The sequence below is a fragment of the Diabrotica virgifera genome, chromosome 5 (genome assembly GCF_917563875.1).
Source record: "Diabrotica virgifera virgifera chromosome 5, PGI_DIABVI_V3a".
Lineage (NCBI taxonomy): Eukaryota > Metazoa > Arthropoda > Insecta > Coleoptera > Chrysomelidae > Diabrotica > Diabrotica virgifera.
Window position 1 is genome coordinate 204235926 of NC_065447.1, and position 25161 is coordinate 204261086.

The 25161-nt window shown below is 32.6% G+C and overlaps 1 protein-coding gene across 1 annotated transcript in view; it reads right to left on the reverse strand.

Annotated features, from left to right (window-relative positions):
* The window catches only part of LOC126885265 (GTP-binding protein REM 1), a 779234-nt gene that overhangs the window by 309902 nt on the left and 444171 nt on the right, over positions 1-25161 (reverse strand). The window contains exon 2 of the mRNA XM_050651752.1: positions 906-926. Within this exon, the coding sequence (XP_050507709.1) occupies positions 906-926 (21 nt within the window). The remainder of the gene's footprint in view (positions 1-905; positions 927-25161) is intronic.

Sequence of the window (25161 nt, forward strand, 5' to 3'; positions counted from 1 at the left end):
AACTTTACCGCGCTGATCAGATGGGACAATTATAAATTGTAAAATTCCCTCATCTTCTTTAGTCTCACCATTCGTTACGGCTTGCAAATTTTAGAAGCCTTGGAGGTGTAATCAGAGAAGGTTCCCATTGTTTTCAGTCTGGTAGGGATGTTGAGTAATATTTTTGGTGTTGTTTTATATGCTATTAGATTCAAAACTTAGTCTTTTGCTAGCAGTTGGCGCTAGGGTATCCCTGCCATTTCGTTCGTTGCAATCCGTAGCTGCACGCCGGGGTTTGTTCTGGTTGGGTCAGAGAGAGCAGCATATGTGCCTCCTGATGAGAGACTAATAAGTTTCGAAACCGGTAGAGGCGCTTGCTGCACTCTCTGATTGAACTAGAATATAACGCGGCTGTAGTTTCTTGTTGCAACGAAATTGAAAATGGTTATTCATTTTTTACATTAATAGTACAATTATTTATTTCTCAGAAACTGCGTGACAAACTGTATTATTTCACAAAATGTTTGTATTTTTCAAAACTACTATATCAATGCAAATATGCTATGTACAAAATACTTTTTCTAAAATAAAAATAAACCACCCCGCTAATAACCCTAGGGGTTGATGCATTTAAAAAAATTAAACCTAAAATTTTTTTTTTATATATTTCTCAGAACTATGTAGATTTATAAATTGCAACTGATAATTTTTCCAATTAAGCTAATGGTTGCCTTGTGGATATTTATTGAACGGTGTAGTCATGCATGACAATGATATACTGTATACTAAAGGGTTAAAACTAAAACCAAATTAATCAAAACGCCTGTAAATCTGGGTGTAGCTATACCTGCACCTTGTATCAAACTAACACTCGAAAGTTATCAAAATATTCTACCAAACTCACTAAAACTACAAACCAAACTCACCTGTTTTTGACGTAAAAACTCCTATAAAAATTAAGTTATTAGAGTAAATATTTATAACACAGAAATATATTTTTCTAGGTATTACATGTGATAGATAATTTGGTTTAAAAATACATCAATCATGAGGTCAGATCTTTTATTTCTTTTGCTAAATACTACATGTTATCAATAATATTTATACAATTTTTGTATAATCAGCTGTTTATAGGTATATCAGGAAATCTATATATTTTGAATGTGCCACGAATAGCGGAAAGAAAAAATTTTTATTTTTTTTCTAGGCTATTGATTATATATTTTAACAACGTTAGCAGGGTTTTATTGTTTCATATAGTCAATGTACCTCTATATTGATTTGAAAAAACCGCGGAGTGCTACCATTTTAATGGGTGCGTTTTTGAGAAAGGGGTGAATTAGTGACTAGGCACAGGGCTAATTAGAGTAAGTTCTATGCACATTTAGTACAAACACGTCTATAGCAATATTGTTCCAGGTTAAATTTACTATCTAAATATCACATTTTAAAGTCAAAAACATGTTTTTTTACAAAAATATATCCAAAAAAGCAAGAAAAAAACATGAAAGATAGCAATTTTTGTATTTTGCCCCTAACTTATTTCCACGGGGATATAGGTATAGGCATCGCTTCACAGAAAAAAAAAACTTCCATCCTTCCTCTTTAAACTGGCGTTTGGTAGAGATCCCTGTGATTTATAATTTCCAAATATGATTTTTCAAATTTCGCCACTCACAGCGATTTTGGAATATTTTCCTTGTTGCTTCGCAAACATTGTTCTGTAACTTTTTTTCAACGCATCTCTAGGTATACGAAATAGTACATTTAGTAGAAAGATAAGTCAATTACTGTTCTTACGATGTCAGTTGGACCAGAAGCATTTTTGGGGTCCGGTCAATAATTCTACGAAGAGCATAGAAATAAAGATAAACCATATAAACATTTGGTTGCTTCAAAATTGATCACTCCTTGTATTAGTCCACATGGACGCGGGTGTGGCTTACTACTTTCTAACGTATCTTATTGGGCAATACTGAAGAGTAATTGGTCAAATTGTTCGGAAGTGCTTAGGCTCAAATCATTTCGTTATCTGGTCAAAATACCTTCTCATGTTTCAAAGGCGGCAAGCAATTTATAAACACTAAATAGACAGTGTCGTCGTCATAACTTACAATTATTTTATTTTTATAATACGTCAAAGTTAATTTAAATTTGGAAATCTCTCCGAAAAATATTAAATTTTGGCGGATTATTTGATTTATACCGTTTTAATTTAGTTTGTTTAGTTTTGTTAAACTTTTCCTTATTTAGTTTACATTTTGAAAGTGTTCATAAGTTAAACGTTACTTGAAAACTCCTCTATGGAGTCATCTAGTGGAGGCGAACCGCCTGATATTGAGAATTCGATGGATAGTAGCTGTGATTTACAAGATTTAAATGGATTTCTACCCAACCAGCCTCAAAATAAGATAAGTAGTAGTATTAATCTTAACAATATTAATGAAAAAAAAAAATACTTTAGTAAACTCAGATCAACCAGATAAAACCAGGCCTGTTTATTTATACGAAAAAATTGATTTAGGACCTTTTTACATTTTCATTGAAAACTCCAGTTTAAATTTTACAGGAAAATTAAACGCTGTTAAAATAGGCGAGATCCTATTTACGTTACATCCAGAAATTGACAATTATATAAAAAAAATTGACTCAATCGGACGCAACCGAGTTAGGGTCTCATTTAAAAATTATAGTAGCGCAAATGCTTTAGTTACTTCCAAATTCCTTATTCAAAAAAATCTGACCGCATACATTCCAAAATTTCAATTGTTTAAACTAGGTGTAGTAAGGGATATAGATTCAGATATATCGGAAGAATATCTTAAAAATAGAATAAAGGAATTTGATCACCATTGCAAATTCTCGGTTGAGTATGTGAAACGAATAACAAGAAAAATAGTAGCAGATGACAAAGTAATATTTAATCCAACAAAATCAGTTATTGTGTCTTTTAAATGCCAGAATATACCAAAGTATGTAGTAATTAATCATGTCTTACACACTGTTGAAAAATACCAGCAAAAGGTAATTATCTGTTACCACTGCTATAGGTATGGGCACATGAGTAAGCAGTGTAAAAGTAATCCTCGCTGTTTTAAGTGTCATGAATCTCACCTTTCCGATTCTTGTTCTTTATCATCGTTTAACAAAAAATGTCTATCCTGTGAAGGTGAACAATTCACTAATGAATGGGAGATATGCCCAGAATTTGATCGCCAAAAGAAAATAAAACATTATATGTCTGAAAACAGCTTATCTTTTAAGGAAACAATTAAACTCTTTCCTAAGATAACTTATGCATCTATAGCAGCCAATAATTCCTCAATAAATTCTCATCAAACTCCAAATATGAATGCACCATCCTCTTCATATTCCTTTACTCAATTGTCCACGTCTCAAACATCTTCCAATCAGTTCGCTCTACCTTCAGTTTCAAATAGATATACAATAATAAAACCACCAAAATACAAACGACCTATCTCTTCCTCACCAGACCAAGTAACAATGGAACATCAAAAAATAATAAAGTTAAACCCCATGTCCAACAGACCTGGTGGTATTATCACCTCTTCTTCGTATCAATCTACATTTAATCCAGAACAAGGATCTAAAATACATGAACCATCAAAAGAATTAACAGAATTAATATCAAATATAGTTACAAGTATTATCTCTAATATAAATCACAAAAATTTTGAAATTCCAGAAAAATCAGTTCTAATAAATTCAATTCAATCAGTTTTAAGTTCTCTCTTATATAATAATGAATAGATTGGTAATTTGTCAATGGAATTGTAGATCGGCTAACTCTAATAGAGAAAACCTTATCCACCTATTAGAAGACCAGAAAGTTGATATCGCATTATTATCAGAAACTAGATTTAAACCAGAAAAGTATTATAACTTTCACGGGTACAATATTGTCAGAGACGACCGCTTTTCAGTAACTGTTGGCGGTGGCTCAGCAATTTTAATAAATTCAAACCTATATTACGAGGAAGTCACCATGAAAGTAGATTTAATAAACGTCAATAAAGTAGCAATAAAAATAAAGTTTAAGTCATATACTGTCACATTTATATCTATGTATGTTCCCCCAGGAACCAAGTTATTGTTACAACAATGGAACAATTTCATAACATCTATAGAAAGACCATTTATAATAGGAGGTGACCTTAATGCTCACCACATTGCCTGGGGCCTAGACAACCAAACAGATATGAAAGGTAAAATCTTGATGGACTGTATAGACGATAATAATTTAATATTCAAAAATGATGGCTCTCCTACTTTCTTTAGGAACTTCTCGAAATCGGCAATAGACCTGACCATTTGTACTCCTGACTTAAACCACCTGATCACTTGGAAAACACTTCAAGACCTATTTGGTTCAGACCATACACCTATAAGAGTAGAGTTAGAGGATCAACCAACTCATACATATAATCCATATTCACAAAAGTGGAATTTAAAGAATGCCGACTGGAAATTATATGAACAGTATTCGGAAGATGTATTCTCTCAATTTAAAGATATAAATTCTTATGAACAAATTTTGCACAATATAAATACAACTGCATCCTACTGCATCCCCAAATTTAAAATAAAAAAACCGACTTCCAGAGGAAAATACTGGTGGGATTTAGAATGTGAAGAAGCAGTCAGAAGAAGACAGGAAAGTTTTTGTATATTCAAAGAAAATCCAAACCATGAAAACCTACTTAAGTATAAAAAAGATGATGCACATGTCAAGAAGATCACTAAACAAACTAAAAGAAATAGCTGGAGAGATTATGTCGGATCCCTAAATAGGTCAGTCCCTATTAAAGATGTATGGTCAAAAGTTAACCGAATAAAAAATAGAAAAACAAAGAACAAAGTCCCTGTTATTCTGTCGGAAGCTTCGTGGATAGAAGAGTTCCATCAAAATATCACACCGCCGTCTGCAGAATTAGTAATTTCTGATTTACAACTAAATGCTCTGTACGACTATCCAGAACCAATCCGTTTCCTAGTCAAACCATTTTCTGCCACTGAACTAAACTTTGCGTTGAAGAAAAACTCAAATTCAGCACCAGGTGCCGATAATATCCATTACTCGATGCTATCAAATCTTTCAAGAATTGGTAAGGCTGCACTACTAAATATATATAATGAAATTTGGATGCGCCGCATAAAGATTCCTGACGATTGGCACGTTTACACTATTATCCCGGTTTTAAAACCAGGAAAATCATCAAAGAATTGGGATTCTTACCGTCCAATCGGTCTGGCTTCCTGTATACTAAAAACATATGAGAGACTTATTAAAAACCGTCTGGAATTTTGGCTAGAAAAGAACGACCTATTACCAAGAAGTCAGTTTGGTTTTAGAAAAGGTAAATCCACACAAGATAGCCTCTGCCACTTTTTAATAGACATTTATAGTTCCTTTACTTATAAGAAAGCAGTTAGTGCTTTGTTCTTAGATATAAAAGGGGCTTACGACAACGTTAATCTTCACATACTATACGCGAAAATGTTGGAAATAGGAATACCCGAGATAGTAACATGGAACATCATTAACTTATACATTAATCGAGCAGTTCACGTTAGATTAAATGGAGATCAATCTAACTCCCGATACACATCTTTGGGACTACCTCAGGGTAGCATCCTAAGTCCTATATTATATATACTGTATACTGCTGACTTAGAAACTAAACTTCCTCAACACATAAAAATCCTACAGTACGCTGATGATGTTGCGATATATGCAGAAAATAAGTCAATAGATAGATGTAATAACTACCTTAAATCGACATTGAATATTATAAAAAAATGGGCTACCGATAATAACTTAACAATATCAGAGAGTAAATCAACCATTGTTACCTTTACTAAAAAACGATATGTTCCTCAAAGCCATCTACAATTTGATAATACTAGTATTCCTTATAAAACTTCAATAAAATTTCTTGGCGTATTTTTAGACTCCAAATTAAATTGGAAAGAACACACAAATTACATATTACGAAGAATGGAAAATGCAATGAATATCATGAAGACTGTAAGTGTCAGTAACTGGGGAGCTGATCCAAACATATCAATATTACTATACAGAAATTTGATAAGATCAATCTTAGACTATGGATCTATTTTTTATGGCTCAGCATCAAACTCTGTACTCCAAAAAATCGAGAGGATCAAAAATAAGGCACTTAGGTTATGCACTGGTTATCTTCGTAGCACACCTATATTGGTCATGGAATGTGAGCTTAATGAACCTCCACTTTCATTACGCAGGGAATACCTAAGTGAGAAATTTATAGTTAAAACAGCGGTTAACGATAAACTGCTATTAAATAAAATTGTTCATTTAACCACCTCATACCTAACTCATTATTACTGGGAAAAAAAGAAACTGCTTTTAGTTGTGGAAAGCTTCCTCAACGTTTCTAATTCCATTGGCGACATACACCAAATTGAACAAAGCTCGTCTCGAAAGCTAAATTATGAAGATTATTTATCTCCAGTTAACTGTCATTTAAGTAATATTCGTGCGACAGACTTCCTTACTAAAATAGACCACCTTCAGTGTGTACAAAAAAACTGGGGGAGTTATCAGAAATTATATACGGATGGTTCAAAAATGGAAGGAAAAGTTGGATATGCTATATATTACCCACAAAAAAGTATAAAAATAAACAACAGATTACCTGATAAAATGACAATTTTCACAGCTGAACTCATTGCAATCAAAGAAGCATACAAAATATGTATTAATCAAAAAGAACTCAATTATGTTATATTTACAGACTGCCAAAGCATTGTAAAGACATTGAAATACAATGTACATAATTTTGCAGAAAATTATATCATCAGTGACATCATAGCAATGAACAGTGAAGCTTTGAAATCGGGCAAAAATATAATATTGTGTTGGATAAAAGCACACATTGGTATAAAAAACAACGAAATAGTAGATGATCTGGCTAAAAAAGCAACAACGAAGGAATCCACTCTGCATACTTATCAACTTCCTATGGGAGACATAATTTCTATTATGAGATCTATCAAACGGACGAAATGGCAGGAACAATACAATAATTCAGACAAAGGAAATTATTACAAAAAAATCCAGCCTACACTTCCCATCAAGACATGGTTTAATCAAGTTTCCAACAAAGGCTTTATCAAAACTATTTGTCGAATAAGAAGTAATCACTGTCTGACTCCAGTCTACAAAAGAGAAATAGGACTTGTAGATAATGATGAATGTTTATGTGGAGAGCTAGCTGATCTACAACATATGCTGTTAGAATGTCCTTTACATTTTATTGAAATATCAAACTTTTTTGCCAATCTAGTTCAAGTTAATGTACAATTTCCTTTTAATCTTATATACCTTTTACAATCAAACAATCTAGATGTTTATAAAATTTTGTACAACCATGTTAATTGTTTAAAATTAAAGCTCTGAGAAAAAAATAAAAAAAAAAATAAAAAAAAATAATTAAATAAAATTACTAAGATCTAAACCTCCGCGAGGTTGAATCGGGTTTAGGTCTTAGCGCGATAAAAAAATATACAAAAAAAAAATATACAAAAAAAATATATACAAAAAAAAATATATACAAAAAAAAAAAAAAAAAAAAATAAAAAATGTAATAAAAAAATGTTAAAAAATATAATAAAAAAAATAATAAAAAAAAAACAGAGTAAAAAAAACAGTAGTACTAATAGTTTTAAATTTAGATACTAAGCATATATTTTGTAAAAGAGAGAATTCAAAACACATTGACTGGCCAGTTGGTTGCTTAAACCAGTGCCAATAAAACATAAACACACACACACACATTTTTATAATACATTTTTTGTCTCATTTCTTTAGTACTTAAAAAATGAATAAGCACATTAAATTGCATTTGTAAGTATTATATACTTTTAATGATCAATTTTAAATTTTATTGTATTGTATTATACTGAAACTGTATTGTTTATACAGGATGTCCCATATATTATGCGAGATTTAATGACGTCAATTTGCTCAGTCCGCTGATTGGATAATGTAATTAATGGAATTTTTCATGTTTCATATTTTTATTTTTTCCATATTTTCCTTTGTATGTGTCCATGTCTAAGAGCCATATATGAGGAGAGGGAGTGTACATTGATTGAAGACTCTTGATTTTAGGTATTGGGGGTATTTTTTTTTCTTTAGAATAAAAGACAGTTTTCCGAGTAATGCCCAGGCCAATCTTATTATTTTTTTTTATTTCTTCGGTCTGATTTTTTTATTTAATTTAGTGATTTGTCCTAGAATATCTCTTTTACTTGCTTTATTCTTGTTTGTGCCACTGTAATTATTGGTTCTCCTTGTTGATTGGTCATGGCTTTTGTTTTACTGTAAGCGATGTTCAGTCCCATCTTTGTCGATTCACTATCTAGTGCTTCCATCATTCTTGGTAATTCTTCACTATTTTCTGTTTTAATACAATATATATACTTACAAGTCAAAAGTGACATTTGGAAAAATTGTGTAGCTCAAGTTCAAGTAAAATAAAAATATTATCTTGCTTTGTCACCAATATTAATGTCTTCTTCTTCTTTTCCTTCTTCTTCTTCTTGTGTAGACATGACTGTCTGTTTTTCAATGTGGCTCTAGTAAGTTGTCATTCCATCGTTTTCGTGGTCTTCCCACTTAGTTTTGGATCCCGCGTATGAAAAAAAAGTTGATTAATAGCAAGCTGAAAATTTTTTAATAGCTTAAGGGTGTGTAGTTGGAGAAACTTTGATATATGGGAACACTGGAATAGGGGAAGTTTTAATTGTGGAACAGGTTAAAAATTTGGAACGGCCAGACCACGGAAACGGCACATGTATTTTGTCCGACAGAACAGACTTAAACTCTCCGAACAGAGATTAAACTCTCATGCAAAAATCAGTCTACTATTTATCACCAAATGGGCGTTTTAATGAGTGGAACATGTAGAATATGTCAAATGACAGGAATTATGACAGCTGATAAATAGCAGTCTGATTTTTGCATGAGAGTTTAATCTCTGTTCGGAGAGTTTAAGTCTGACCGTTCCAAATTTTTAACCACAATTAAAACTGCCCCTGTTACAGTGTTCTCATATATCACAGTTTATCCGACTAGACACCGTTTAAGCTATTAAGAAATTTTCAGCTTACTATTAATCAACTTTTTTTTTCATACGCGGGATACAGACCTAACTGATCGTCTTCCTATTGGGGAACCGTCTCTCGCCGTCCTTACTACTTTGTTTTTTGTCATTTGGCTCATGTAGTTGTTCCATTATACTCTTCTGCTTTTTACCCAGTTATTGATGTTGTCCACCTTGCATATCTGTCGTATATCTGCACTTCTACCTCTTCCCATATCTCATCGATTTTTCAAAGTATTTTCATCTCTGCTGTTTCTAGCATTCTTTCTGTCCTTTCTGTATCAAGTCGTGTTTCTGCCGCGTATTTATGTCATTATTGGTCTGATAACTGTTGTGTAAATTGCGCCTTTCACTTCTTTTCCAATATTGGTGTGGTAGTTATAAACACGACAAGTGTCGAATCAAGTTCTGAACACACGGATAGTGATATATTTCAACTTGTCAAAAATATGTCCTATGTATAGTATTTTTACTACAAAAGCGATATTACGTAGGTCAAAGTTTTTGACGTAAGAGAACTGTCAAAACATTAGAATGTGAATTTTCATTATTGCCATGTTTATTATAAACATGGATATAATGAAGAGTCACATTCTAATGTTTTGACAGTTCTCTTACGTCAAAAATTTTGACCTACGTAATATCGCTTTTGTGGTAAACATACTATACAGTAGTAAAAGTGATCTCTTCATTAGTCATGAATTAGACAATTCGACTGGAAGAGGAATTGTTCGTTTTCATGTATTTTATGTGTATATTCAAAGTGTAGTCTTATTTCTTTAGTTCTCAAATTAATAAGCACGTTAAATTTCATTTGTATTATGTATTTTTAATTATCTTTGGTGTCAATTTCATAAAGAAATGTGAACAGTTAACAACATTATTACTGTTTAACAAATATTGAACCATAATTTAAAAATAAAAGTTTACTCATTCATTTCTATTGCGCCGCCTATGTTTTACAAACGGTGCCGACAATCGGTGTCGAATTTTGTTTTTATACTGGTCCAACTGACATCGTAAGAACAGTACCTTTAAAATGTTCTATCGTAGAAGGCCGTGTGGCTATATTTAAGCAAGATATGGTTTTTCAAAATTTTATACTTTTAATGATTTTTTATTATATTTTACGATTATTTTTAAATTTCTCATTATAACTTTTTCTATTGTATATTTGCTCATTTTCTTTACTTTAAAATGGTGTACTGTAAAAAATTCTAGGACTATTTTTAACAAGATATGCTTTTTCAAAGTGTAACATAATATACACATGCAATAGTTGGAACCATATGGCAAACTTTTTTAGTATTAATTTTATGAAAAAAAGTTATTCTTTGTAAAATGCTCCGCCTAGTCTGAAACCTAAAATGCAATCATCAGATATAAAATTTGATTAATAGTGTACGAGGTATGTAAAAAACATTAATTCAAAAAGTGTTATTAGGAAAAATTATTTTGAATTAAAAATTATATTTCAATATGCAATTACATTCTTCTAACTGAAAAAAAAATAAATTTTTTTAGATTTTTTTAAATTACGGATACTCTTGGATATCTCCTACGGATATCTTGTTTAAAAATAGATTTTTAGATTTTTTTTGGAATACACCATTTTAAAGTTAAGAAAATATGTTGTTTTCTATTATACAATGTATATCCCTAAATGTACAAGAAAAAAGTCATAATGAGAAATTTAAAAAATAATCATAAAAAATATCCAAAATCATTAAAAGTATGAAACCTTGAAAAACCAGAACTTGCTTCAAAATAGCCAAGCAACCTTATACAATAGACCACTGTAAAGGTAATTGACTCCTCTTTCTAATAAATGTACCAATGCATATACCTAGAAATGCGTAAAAAAGATACAGAACAATGTTTGCGAAATAATGCGGAAAATGGCCCAAAAATGCTGTAAGCGGCGTATTTTGAAAAATCCTATTTCGGAAAATATAAATCCTAGAGCTATTTAACGTCATTTTAAAGAGACAGAATGTAAGTTATTTTTTGGTGAAGCAATGTCCATACCTATATCCCTGTGGAAAAAAGTTATGGGACAAAAAAGAAAATTGCTTTCTTTCGTGTTGTTTTTTTTGCTGTTCTTTTGAATATACTTTTGTAAATAAAAATATTTTTGACTTTAACCTGAAACAATTTTCCTGTAGACGCCTTTGTACCAAAAGTGCATAGCACTCACCCTAATTCACCCTGTCCCTAGGGACTAATTCACCCTCAAAAACGTACCCTTAAATGGTAGCACTCCGCGGTTTTTTCAAATTTAGAGGTCCGTTGACTATATGAGACAATAAAATCCCCGTTAACGTTGTAGTTCCTTTTAGCTCCCTTATTTTGAACATAATCAATAGCCTATTCTGTATAATCATAAGCCTAATGATCTATACCAGAGGTTCCCAAACTTTTTTGTCTCGTAGACCACTTGTCATTTTTTTAATTTCAGATAGGCTCCCAAAGTTCGAATCTCACATGGGTGGATAATTTTCCATTTATTAAAAATTAATAAATGAAAATAGTTTCTATCCTTGTGTTATCGGTACTCATCAGAGGAACCGCAGACGTTCAGATACAATTAGCGTGGCTTTGCAAAGACAATGATGTCGACTTTGCTAAGTAACAAGACACTTACTCAACACACACCCTTCACATTAGACTAGGTACCTGATTGTAAAAAATCCACTGTACCATGCCAATGGCCATTAGTTGTCGGTTAGTTGTCGAGGAATTAAGCTAAATAAAAAAAGAACGAGGTGGTAAGAGGTACTATCTATCGATAGTCGCCAAGGCTTTCAGGATAATGAGTAGGGCACCAACTGGAAATTATTAGATACTGAGGTCACCAAAAATGTGTCTTGTATCCTGGATAAAATTGTTATAGCGAGCTGAGATAATTGCAGTAGGTAAAAGGAAGTGCATTTATTTAGCCCTACCGGAATGCGTTAAAACGCTATAGAAAAAATACTAGTGCCTTCGTTGGTTTGGCCTGCTTCTTTTATAAACCTGAGTTATTTTTTTGAAGTTATATTTCTTTAGTCACGAAGGTGAATTTTTACATTCCCTGGTGCATGCGCACACCGACAGTATTTTGTTAGTTGCTAAATCATCCAAGTTATGTATGTATCAGCGCAACTAAGGTTTGAAAATAATATAATAGTGTTTTAGTAAATATATTTATTATAATTTTTGTGTCTTTGGATTTGTCTTCCTTGGGAGTAAGATAACAAGTATTTTAAACATTTTTATATTTAATACTTCACTTGATCTATTTGTCACCATCGTTTGTAATTACGTCCCAGAAGCCGTAAAAACAAAACCCTGATGGGTTATTGGTAGAGCATTCGACTACATAACGCAAAGGTCCCGGGTTCAAATCCTGACACGGACCATTGTTATCATTTTTTTTTTTAATTTTTGTTGTTGTTTTAATAAAAAATTTTTGAAAGTGGTAATATCAAAATTAGTTTATTAATTAAATAAAATACAAATAAACTTTTAAGTACTTATCTTTATTTCGTTGAAATTATATAATAGAATGTTGTTCTGAAGCTATTTCCTTGTGGCATTTTTTAATAAACTGTTTTTAATGGGAAATAAGCCACAATTTTACCAAAAAATGATTTTATTAACGTTTCGAAGCCCAAATCGGGTTTCGTTGTCAAAATACCGGTATTTTGACAACGAAACCCGATTTGGGCTTCGAAACGTTAATAAAATCATTTTTTTTTTTGTAAAATTGTGGCTTATTTCCGATTAAAAATAGTTTATTATATAATAGAAGTATAACTGCTTACGTGCGTACAAAGTACGCACACATTCTTTTTTTTAATATTAGTATCTTTTACAACCAAGAGTAAGTTTTCATTTCAATATCTAATTTTTTGCATCTAAAACAAAACTACAACAAACTGAAATAAGTATTGCTTTGATATAAGAACGCCGTTTCATAACATTCAAAATAGTTTCAATATGTTTCACGCCGAATGGAGGAAATAAGTATTTCGTCTGGTGTAAACAAGTTTTTTTTATATATAATATGCACTTTCGACAAATCTGTTGGCTGTTATTCCTATCTGTTGAGAGTGTAGGTTGTGTGAATGTCGTCCAGATGTGCATAACAACTATTACTCAATTTTGAGTTTGTACGTCACGGGTAACCAGGAAATTACTGACATTAGAAATTGGGATATTATACTAGCTTTAATGTAAAATTTTCGTAATTGAGATAGGTTAACCTTCGTAAGGCGGTGCGGGGTGCAGCTGCACCCCAGACCTTCGCTTTCCCAGCAATATTTTTTAATAATTTTGTTTGATTTTTGTCCATTTTTTTATTCACATTAAATTCAATTCTAAACGCATTCCATCCATTACAGTATTTAAAGTTCATCGCGTTTACGTGATTTTTTGTAAAAGTGACGGTGAGCGCACCGTCGGCGTCGTTAAGGCTATGGGTACATAATTCGCAAATATTTTACGGCTATCCCTACTTTTTCTGTCTTTACACGGCAAATTACGTGTAGTAAAATTCTCTCTGGTATGGAAACTGCAGATGTAAACATTAGGTTGACAGTGACATTGTCATTAGAAAGGTAGAGATAGCTATTTCGGTTTCGTTCAGTTTTTGAATGTTCTTGGATAACCTTTACTTGTATAAATGATAGGATTGAAAATGACACGAATGAAAAATTACTGAAAATAATAAACACACGTCCTCATCTGGTCAATACTATCAAAATTAGATAGACGTCATATCTAGGACACATAATGCGCCATAGGGAATTTGAGCAGCTCCAGGTAATATTAGATGGCAAGAGCGAAGGTAAAAGGGGTTAAAGAAGAAACAAAAAATCTTAGCTCCGAAATATCAGAGATTGGACCCACACAACAGGAAATGACTTAATTCATCAAGCCCAGAATAGAGAGAAATTTGCCATATTGACCGCCAACCTCAATAGAGAAGTCACTTAGGAAAAGGAGCCGAAAATATCATTTTATTATTTTTCTTCGAGAAAAAAAAGTGTTAAAACTCTCCGTAAAAAGCGAAGCCTTTAATTATAAATCTGAAAATCATCTTTATTAAAATATGAAGTCAACATTTAATAATTCACTCAAGAAAATGGGCGGAATGCATAAAACTTAGTAGATGCTATTGCTTCAGCAAATAGTCACTACTTTGTAGCATTTTCTTTTACATAAAAGTAGGTGCTTTTGTTAAGAAGAACTTACTACACAACAGAAATACCTACTACTGACCAGAAGTATCTACTACAAAGCGTAGCGCCAGCCATGTCTGCATTACACCAATCGTGATGGAATTAGTTTTTTCTACAACCACTATTCAAAGTGCACTTTTCTGCACGGTTTTATGTTAGCAAACTTGATATTTTCTCACAGTATAAGATATTTGACATTAGTGTGCAGAAAAGTGACGTTTCTGTGCCGCAAAGTGACGTTTCTGTGCCGCAAAGTTCTTTTCTGCACAGTTGACTACCTCATTCTGAGTAACGTTATATTCTGTTTACATCCGTGGACTACCGCATTCTGAGTAACGTTACATTCTGTTTACATCCGTGGTTAAACTTTAGACAAATATATAACCTATAAGACAATTATTATATTTAACTATAGCATAGAAACTAAATTATGGATGTTACAACTGTTTTATTTTACAATTTTATTCTTATTAAATATTTTATAATTATCAAATAACCAATAAGGATTTAGCAACCTGTGCAAGAGACGTCGAATGAAGTAGGTTTTGTGTAAATCCGTGACTGCATAAATATAATGTCAATAATGTGTAATAATTGTTTAAATTTAAACAAATTAAGGCAGTGCATTAATTTTTTAACTGATTTCTGTGCAATTTATTTAGGTATAAGGAATTTAAATTGATTAGTAGGTATTAATTAAATACAGTTTAAAACTTATCACATAGGTACCTATTATAATTAATCGTCGTTTGGAGATTGTGATTTTTATTTTTAGGAAAAACTGTGCTTGTAGAAAAAGTATAGTGTGAAACACGTGCAGAAAGGTAATTTCTCACTCGTTTGAATTGCGGCACTCGCTTGCGCTCGTACCGCAACTTTTCAAACTCGCGAGAAATTAGTACCTTTCTGCACTTGTTGCACAATATACTATTCCATGTGCTTGTGATTTTTGAATTCACATTTTTACGTACCAAATTATTAGAATTGTACATGAGTAAAAATGACTGACTCAGATCCGAAGCGACAAAAGAGTTACGTGAGGATAAAAATGAACAATTGTTATTTGTTAATTTTCTTTCCAATTATTAAATTTTATTTGATAAAAGAATGACCCAAAAATGAAGAATTTTCTTCTTAGTTTGTAAATTTTTCTATGACACACATTCATAAATGCTGCCATATTGTAACAAAAAAATACCTACGCCGAAGACGTCCACCCACCAACTTCACTTAAACTGAAGCAAAATACTACTAAACAAGCACATACTTCAAAAGCGTAGTACATTCTTCTATGTAGGCTGGTAAATAGTAGCAAATACTACGGAGAAAATCAAATGCTTTTTAAGTGTAGTGAAATCTTCAAAAATGTAGTACGTACTTGAAGCATTAGCATTTACTACATTTTATGCCACCATGGGCACTTTACTTTATAGCTAAACTCGTACCTATTTACGGTTATCGGAACAAACTCTTATAAAATAATACTTTTATTTGAACTTTAATGACTTGAAATACTTGGATTTTCCATAAATAATGTATAAACAATAAATAACATTTTATTAATTGTACGCCTTAAATCAATTATTATTTTTCAAATACACTATCAATACTATTTAATAAACAACTCTTTGATTGATTTTATTATCATCGTAAAAGCGTTAAAAAGCAGTAGCAGAATGAACTGCTATATCAAAATAGCGAGTCGGACACATCTCTACTTGTCACTGTCTTGAGTCTTGTCATAACATTATATTTCGAATGAGTGCGTTGTATGACAAAGATAGCGAATGTTCGATTTCCACGGACATGGTGTCCATTTTTTTCGAATCCTGAAAAAACTAATAAATATTTTTAAAAAATTTAAACACAAAATGAAAGACTAAATTATTATCGAGGGCCGAAAGTCCCTTAGAATATATAAGAAGTTTCTTTCGAATGAGATATTTGAAATTAAAAATCACACTACATTTTCTCTTAGATTTTCACCCCTGTAACTTATTAAAATAAACATTATAGAAGTTCTCAGGGACTTTCGGCGCTCGGTAATAACGTAATCTTTCATTTTGCGTTTAAATTTTTCAAAAATATTTATTAGTTTTCTCAGGATTTGAAAAAAATGAATCCCCATTTGAATAGCATTGGAGCCGAAAATACGTACCGATCCTCTTAAGGATGGGATATCTTAAGATTTATAATTTCTCAAATGTGTTTTCGAGAGAAATATTAAAATTTAACGTTTCTTCTGTTTGAAATAGTAATGCCAGCTTGTATTACAATCCACAAGAATTTAAGATAAGTCGGTGCGATTTCTTCTATCGGAGGATTGATAACGGAAGCTTCTATCCGTAACTATATCAATCGAATTCACCACTACACGTGTAAAAATTATTTGATTGAAATAGTAATATCAGCTTGTAATACAATCCGTCAGAATTTACTATAGGTCGGTGCGACTTCTTGCGTAGGAGGATTGATCAGCTGTAATATTACTGCCGATGGAACATTTTGATGAAAAATTTGGTGAAAATGAAGACGCTTATAAACCTGAAATGATACCTCATTATAATAAAATAAAAGGTGCTGCTACCGTAGTGGACAGACTGTCACAACACAGCGCAGCGCCAAACACTCAGATGATCCATGGCAATGTTTTATGTGCTTTCAAAATTTGGAAAATAAAAAATTCAAATTACAATGAGAGCCGTTTGCATGCAAAACAAAGTTTTTTGTTAGACTTAGGATGGGAATTGGTGTAAGAAAATGCTATCTATAGATATCAAAATACAAATAATATGCACTCTCAGTTACGTCAAATGATGATAATTACATATCCTGAATTGTATGTTCGACCTGGAGCTCTGGTTTCCGCCTCTGGAGATTTTGCTTAGTTACGTCATGATCTACTCACTCCCAAATTTTGGTTCACTATCTCGATCACGAACGTCACAAAAAATCTCTTATAATTTTTATATTCACCCCTGCCACCACCCCTTTGTAGGCCACGCAGCATTCCGCCCCTGGAGATTTTACTTGGTTACGTCATGCACTATTTATTCCCAAATTTTGGTGCACTATCTCGATCATCAGCGTCACAAAAAAAATTAATAAAAACCGCGACTTTGACCCTTTATAACTACCCTCGTCCCCCACTCTGGTTTCTACTATCTCAATCTCCAACGTCACAAAAAACCCCTTATAATTTTTATATTAACCCCTGCCACCACCCCTTTGTTGGCCACGCAGCATTCCGCCCCTGAAGATTTTACTTAGGTACGTCATGATTTATTTATTCCCAAATTTTGGTGCACTATCTCGATCACGAGCGTCACAAAAAAAATAATAAAAACCGCGATTTTCACCCCTTATAACTACCCTCTTCCCCCACTCTGGTTTGCGCCTCTGGGGATTTTATTTAGTTATGTCATGGTCTACTATCTCAATCACGAACGTCACAAAAAACCCCTTATATTTTTTATATTTACCCCTGCTCCCTTTGTCGGCCACGCAACGTTCCGCACCTGGAGATTTTACTTAGTTACGTCATGACCTACTTATTCCCAAATTTTGGTGCCCTATCTTGATCATGAGCGTCACAAAAAAAAATAATAAAAACCGCGACTTTGACCCCTTATAACTACCCTCATCCCCCACTTTGGTTTCAGCCCGTTGGTGAAAGTCATGTACACAACTAATTCAACATATCACCGTATAGTTTTTTCATATTACTTATCACGAGCAAAATCCGCTTCTATCTCTCCAACTACTATGATTTAATATGCGAAATAAAACATTATTATTATTATTATCTCGACAAACCTTTGGTCTTTCAGTGTATTCTGGCTATGTTGCCGATATTTATTATTCAGTAGAATCCGATCAGTCTACTGTAACGGTCCACCCGTTATAATATCATTTTTAGCTCTTTAATTATTTTTATAATTATTTTCTCGTGATCTCTTAATTAAATTCCCTAATTTTCGCGTAATTTACCATTTCTGATTATTATATTTATATTTAAAATTTTTTGCGACGATGCCACACCTAATTATGTGTGGTATCACTGGTTGACTTGTATGACGCCATACCACAACACGCTTAAAACTGCTGTGAGTTTCGTGAGTTGGTAGCGAGAAATATTCTTGCATGTTCTGAAAATTTGACAAGGCGATCGTCGTTTAATTGGCTGTTAAGTGTGCTGGAAGTCGGTTCGGTCGATGAACTTTTGGGTTCCATAATGGCGGAAGGTCTCATTTTTTTAAAGTCATTCATTGGGAAATACAGTTAAATGGGAAGTGTAAATGGTATCCCAGGGGTTTGCAGAATCCATCCAGCGTGTTCGTGAGGAAAAACAGTAATCAATAAAAGAGATTCCGGTAAATATATATTTTTTTGAAATATAAAGGTTAGGTTGGATATTAACACTAGTTTTTCATTTAAAACATTCTTTCTTAATTTGGTTTCTCTTAATCATTCCACTATGTAAAATATGTGTTCGGAAAAAGTTCTCATAGTCGCAATTTTTGGTTAGTAAAGTTTAAAATCTGTCCACACCCAATATCTGATAAATTGTGAATAAGAAGAAAATCTAATGCTATACTCATATCACACTGGAAATATAATTATCCTATAATATTTTATTCTAACTATCATATTCTGTGTCCAAATTGTACCTCAAGGTTAAACTCATACCTTTTTACAATTGCTAATTGGTGTTTTTTTATTTCTGTTCATTCTAAAAACCTCTTCTTCATTACTTCTTCTGTTGTTTTTTACTCACACATGTCCGATGGGAAATTGAAACTAAGACTGGGAAATGTTTGTTTTAGCCATTTGGGAAGAATATTAAACCCTACTATGTAGACCCTTCGACCACCTGGAAGGAGCCGATTCCAGCCACAGCCACAGCCAAGTCAATCTGGGAGTAAGTCATTTTGAGGAATAAGTTTTAGGGGCATTCCAGCTCCTTTTCGTCTTCGCACCTGGGTCTACAGGAGGCCTAATTTGGCGCCATCCTGGTGCTCATTTTGGGGACACAGTAGCAGACTTTTTAGGAATCATTGGGATTCGTTTGGGAACAATTAGTGTGGTGACTTTAAGTAACTATGGTTTTTATATTTCAGACATTTATTTGATACACTATGTATATTAATTACTTTTTTCAGATTTAGCGTGCCTTTGTTTTTTATATGACATATTTGTATATTATTGTATTTGGTTCCCAAACTTTGTATCTACGGTAACTTCTTGTGCACAGGAATATGCCTAGAAAATTAGGTTTTATAGGTACTTTATTATTGGTTTGATATTTATTTTGTAATATTACTTGTTTGTTCCCCAAATATTTTCTAATTTATTCGCTTTATTTCATTTGTTCGGTTAATTCGTCGTTACTTTATTGCATTTGTTCTATATTGCATATCTATTTGTATTATTTGCATCTTTGTCAGTTTCAATTTAGTGGTACGTAGCAAGCGTACTATAACCATTTGGTAGAAGACTCATGTGAGTTGTACCCTATATGTAAGTAAGAGGTACTATACCTCTAATTTTGTAACGGATAACATTATTGTTGTTATCTTAGATATAACCTCTGTATAACTTTTGTCATGTTAGAGTCACAGTATAATATGCTTTGTCTAGCTCGGAGATTGTTAAAAATCTGGTAGTTAATTTTAATAAATGTTTATTTATTTTGTATATCATTTATTCTTATTCCCTTTATATTTACATTTACTTACAGATTTAATATATTTAATATTTGACAGCAGTGTAAGATACCTGGGAGAATGATCGAAGATCATTTTCATGGCGCCCATGATTTGTTAGTTTATTTATTTTGTTCGTCTTTAGCAATTATTCATCTTCATTCAGTTTCAGTACCTTATTCTTATTTTATTATTGTACCTTTTAGTCAGCATTACTATCTACTTTGAGCTACTCTTCTTCGACAGGCATGCAAACGAGCCGTATCTATCCTTGAGTGCCAAGTTGTTCTCTTGCATCTCTTGCTAGCCAAATCTATTTAGTTTGCCTCTGTCTCTTCCCACTTCTACGTCTATCCCTTTTAATAACCCCTTCTCTTCACTTCTACATCCTTCCACTTTCCTCCACTAATACTACTGGAAAGTAGTATTTTTCCTACTTCGGCTTCTCAACGTAAAAGCCACTTCACTCTCTTCCTTACCCCCATCACTTCATTTTTGTCCCATTAGTTATTTCCTTTTTCCTTACTTCTGTTGGAGTATATCTTTCTTTTTACTTTCACTCCAACAGAAGTCTTCTTTTTTGTTATACTACGAATGTATACAGGGTGAGCCACGCTCAACGGGACGGAGCCTACCGGGAAAACGGCTAAAGATATTAAAAATTCCTTCTGTAGGAATACGTAGGTCAGTACCGGCGACAAATTAAAATTTGTGAAATATATACAGGGTGTCCCAATTTAGCGTAATGATATAAAGTTATATATTTTTAAATGGAACAACCTATATTTCACTTTAATTTTCAATTCTACTGAACAAAATAATGTTATTTTATTCAACATTCCCTATACCTATTTTTGACAGATTTCGATTTATTTGGGTTTTTCTGAAAATGTACTATTCGTGAAATTAATTAATTACACATTATCGCCTGAATTTTAATTAACGTCTTTTTGTCAGTTTATTGTCAACTGTCCATGCTTTACATCAAAATAATTACCATTTGAAACGAATCTACAGAGTGTTCGCAATCTGAAGTGTCAGTGCTGTACAATATTTTGTATAATTACTTTCTTAACTTAAATGGGACACCCTGTGTTTTACTTTAATTTTGAATTCTAATCAAAAAAATAATATTACTTTATTAAACAATCCTTATACCTATCTTTGATAATTTTCGATTTATTTGCATTTTTTTGAAAATGCACTATTCCTGAAATTAATTAATTATACTTTACTACATAAAGTTCTAACTTAAACAAAATACCCTATATTTGAATGCTGTAACAATTATTATAATCAAACTGTTATAAAATTTTATATTAATATCTAGTATCTTCAGATCTATTTGCATTATGTTACCTGGAACATTAAATGTCGTTAATTACATATCTGATTATACATTATAAAGAATGCCATGCAAAAACAAAAGGTACCTAGCTGTCAAACTAATAGTCAAACTATTAACTGTATTGCTTTCAATTAATAGAAATGGCAGATTATTCAATTGACGACCGAGTAAATATGATTTTAATACTGGGTGAATGGGATCAAAACAGTTTGTTAGCATCAAGAGTCTATGCTGAGATTTCCCTTAAAACGTCATCCTCGTAAAGACAAAAGTTTTTAAGATTTCTACGAAGAGACTTTTGGATACTATTGCAAAATATCTCTTTAAATATTAGAAGAACAATGTTTCTGCAGCTAGACCGTGCTCCAGCACATTACACGCGTAATGTTAGAGAATATTTAGACAGAAAATTTCCCGGAAAGTGGATAGGTAGGGGTGGTGCTGTCAATTGGCCTCCTAGATCACCTGGGTTAACATCAATTGACTTTTTTTGGGATATATTAAAAGTTTGGTTTATCAAACTCCACCTACAACCGCGGAAGACATGAAAACGCGTATTCGTAATGCATTTGCGACAGTTACTCCAGAAATATTAAGAAAAGTAAAACAAAATTTTGAACACAGAGTGAGGTCATGTATTGAAGAAAATGGACACCATTTTGAACATTTAATGTAAATTATTTTCCAGTGTGTTTTGTTTAACTTTATGTAACAAAGTGTAATTAATTAATTTCAAGAATAGTGCATTTTCAAAAAAAAACGCGAGTAAATCGAAAATTATCGAAGATACGTATAGGGACTGTTTAATAAAGTAATATTATTTTTTTGATTAGAATTCAAAATTAAAGTAAAATACAGGGTGTCCCATTTAAGTTAAAAAGTAATTATACAAAATATTGTACGGCATTGACACTTCAGATTGCGAACACTCTGTAGATTAGTTTAAAATGGTAAATATTCTGATGTAAAGCATAGACAGTTGACAAGTAAGTGACAAAACGACGTTAATTAAAATTCATGCGATAATGTGTAATTAATTAATTTCGCGAATAGTACATTTTGAGAAAAACCCAAATAAATCGAAATCGGTCAAGGATAGGTATAGGGAATGTTGAATAAAATAACATTATTTTGTTCAGTAGAATTCAAAATTTAAGTGAAATATAGGTTGTTCCATTTAAAAATATATAACTTTATATCATTACGCTAAATTGGGACACCCTGTATATATTTCACAAATTTTAATTTGTAGCCGGTACTGACATACGTATTCCTACGGAAGGAATTTTTAATATCTTTAACCATTTCCCCGGTAGGCTCCGTCCCGTTGAGCGTGGCTCACCCTGTATACACAGAGCGTTATTAAATAACCGAGAGGTCCAACTCCCTATGATCGCATAAGACAGAAACGAAGTCGGCTAGAGGGCGCTACTTTTGGACAAAAAATAAGGGGGCAATAATTAGAAAATTAAACCTGATACTTTAGCAGTAAGAGCAGATAAATACTGAAGAAAAAACACAATATCTATGCGTAAAAAGGAAAGGAGCGGAGAACCTGTACCTGGAACAGGAGACAATTCTAGTTGCAGTGAATATGTAGATCTGGGAATAAAACTTAAAGGATAGTAAAGGGAAGACAGGTGATAGTAGCACTTAATTTGGTACTTTGGCAAAAAAAAATATAAGAACAGGAAATACAAAACGAATTTACAATACAATATTAGAAGTATTAAGATAGTATTGACCTATTGAGCTGAAGTCAAGCAGTTAACCAAGAAGTAAAACGCTAAATTACTATCCACTGAGATGAATTTTTGGGGGAGGTCAGAAAGAAGATCTACATCTATAGCGTATTTCAGACATAAGATTTAGTATACGAAGGAAACTTCTATGCAAATTAAATAAGAATTTTCTTGAAAACGTTGTCGCTCTTCACGTCAGCGGCCGTGAAAAGTAGTATTAGGCAGGTCCTTGTAGAGGATTATCGCTGTTAACTACCGTCGAATAGAAAAGGAGGATTTATTTATGATAATTTTCAGAATGGACGAAATATGGCAAACCCGCTTGCAATATACAACCATACTGATTCTAACGTTTGAAACGCAATATAGACTAGAATACTAGAACACATAAGAAACGACATTAGATAACAAATAAGTATATAAAGAACGATCATAGATGACACAGAAAGACAACAGCTAGTATGGTACGGGTACGTAAGACGAGTGGATGAAAGAAAGATCTCCAAAGAAGTGTTAGAATGGACCAACACGGCCATTAACAATGACATTACTTTATCAGAATGACGTTAATAATGGCCGTGTAAGGTTGACATCGAAAGACAATAGCTAGTACGATACGAGTATGTAAGATGAGTGGACGAAAGAAAGATCTCCAAAAAGTGTTGGAATGGACCCACACAGAAAAACGAAAACGAGGAAGACTACCAACCACATGGATGAAGGTAATTTTCAAGTCCATGTCGAAAAGAAATTTAATAGGGACCTTACACGGTCATTAATAATGACATTACTTTATCAGAATGACATTAATAATGGTCGTGGAAGTTTGACAAAGTTGGAATGACGAACATTAATGATACAATTTCGGCACATCATTACTGTAAACGGGAGGGGATACTGTCATTACTAATGATCGTGAACGGTGCGGTTAATCATTGTTTCATCATTATTCAGTGTATCCACTTGGGAAAGTATGCAGTAGGTACTTATTTAAATAGTTTGCATTCTTATTTTTAATATTTTATATTATGACTAATTTAGGCAATAATATAACACAAAGAAAAAGTCCGGCCCTGAACGACCTACCGAATGGCGTGTTTACTTCTGGTCTCAACAAAATTACAAATTTTGTGTAGAAAAAGTAATAGTTACAACACATCGAATTTTCTTATCTCAAGAAACTATGGCCTGTTATACCTGCAAAAAGTCTGGACACATCGCCACAAATTGTCCCGATAAAATGGAATCAATAGCAAGTTCAAGTAACAGTCAACCTATCTCTTCTTCCCTACCCGAAACTATGCCTCAACCTACAGCTACATTCCTATCTAACGAACAAATTCCTATCAAAGAAAGCTCAACAAATAATCTGAATAATCCTAATATAGAAGAAAATCAAGAAGTTAGCAACATGGACAGCTCAATAGCCATTAATGTCGACCTTCAGTCGAGACGTAGTATCAATGAGTTTCTCACTTCTCCAGAAACAAGTCATACAGAAAAACCCTTTACTCTACCTTCACATAAACCTAATACAAGAAGATTAAAAGCAACGAGGAGCATGTAGCAATGAAATCATCAAAATCGTATAACCTTGAAACTGCCAAAAATTTTTTCGAAAATCATTCACCCGCATTTGTCCTCAATTTTGACCAACTGAATCTTCTTATAAGCAATATTAGTGGCGCTCAAAATCCTATTGATATAATTATTCAAGATTTTACTTCCGACCTAATGCGATTACAAAATATGTTAACTGAAATTTATACACAATTGAAAGACAGATCATCCGAACGTTTTATCACCACTCTCAGAAAAAAATCCTATGGCACTTGGGTAACGAGGTCTCTGAATCCGAGGGCGAGTCATCTCAGGGTAACCAGTAAACTTATATTTCCACATAATATTTATATGGACACCATCAATGGATTTGCATGCAAAGAAAAAGCTGACCAGTGCGCGAGTGAAATTGCCGTACGTGCCGATTTACCG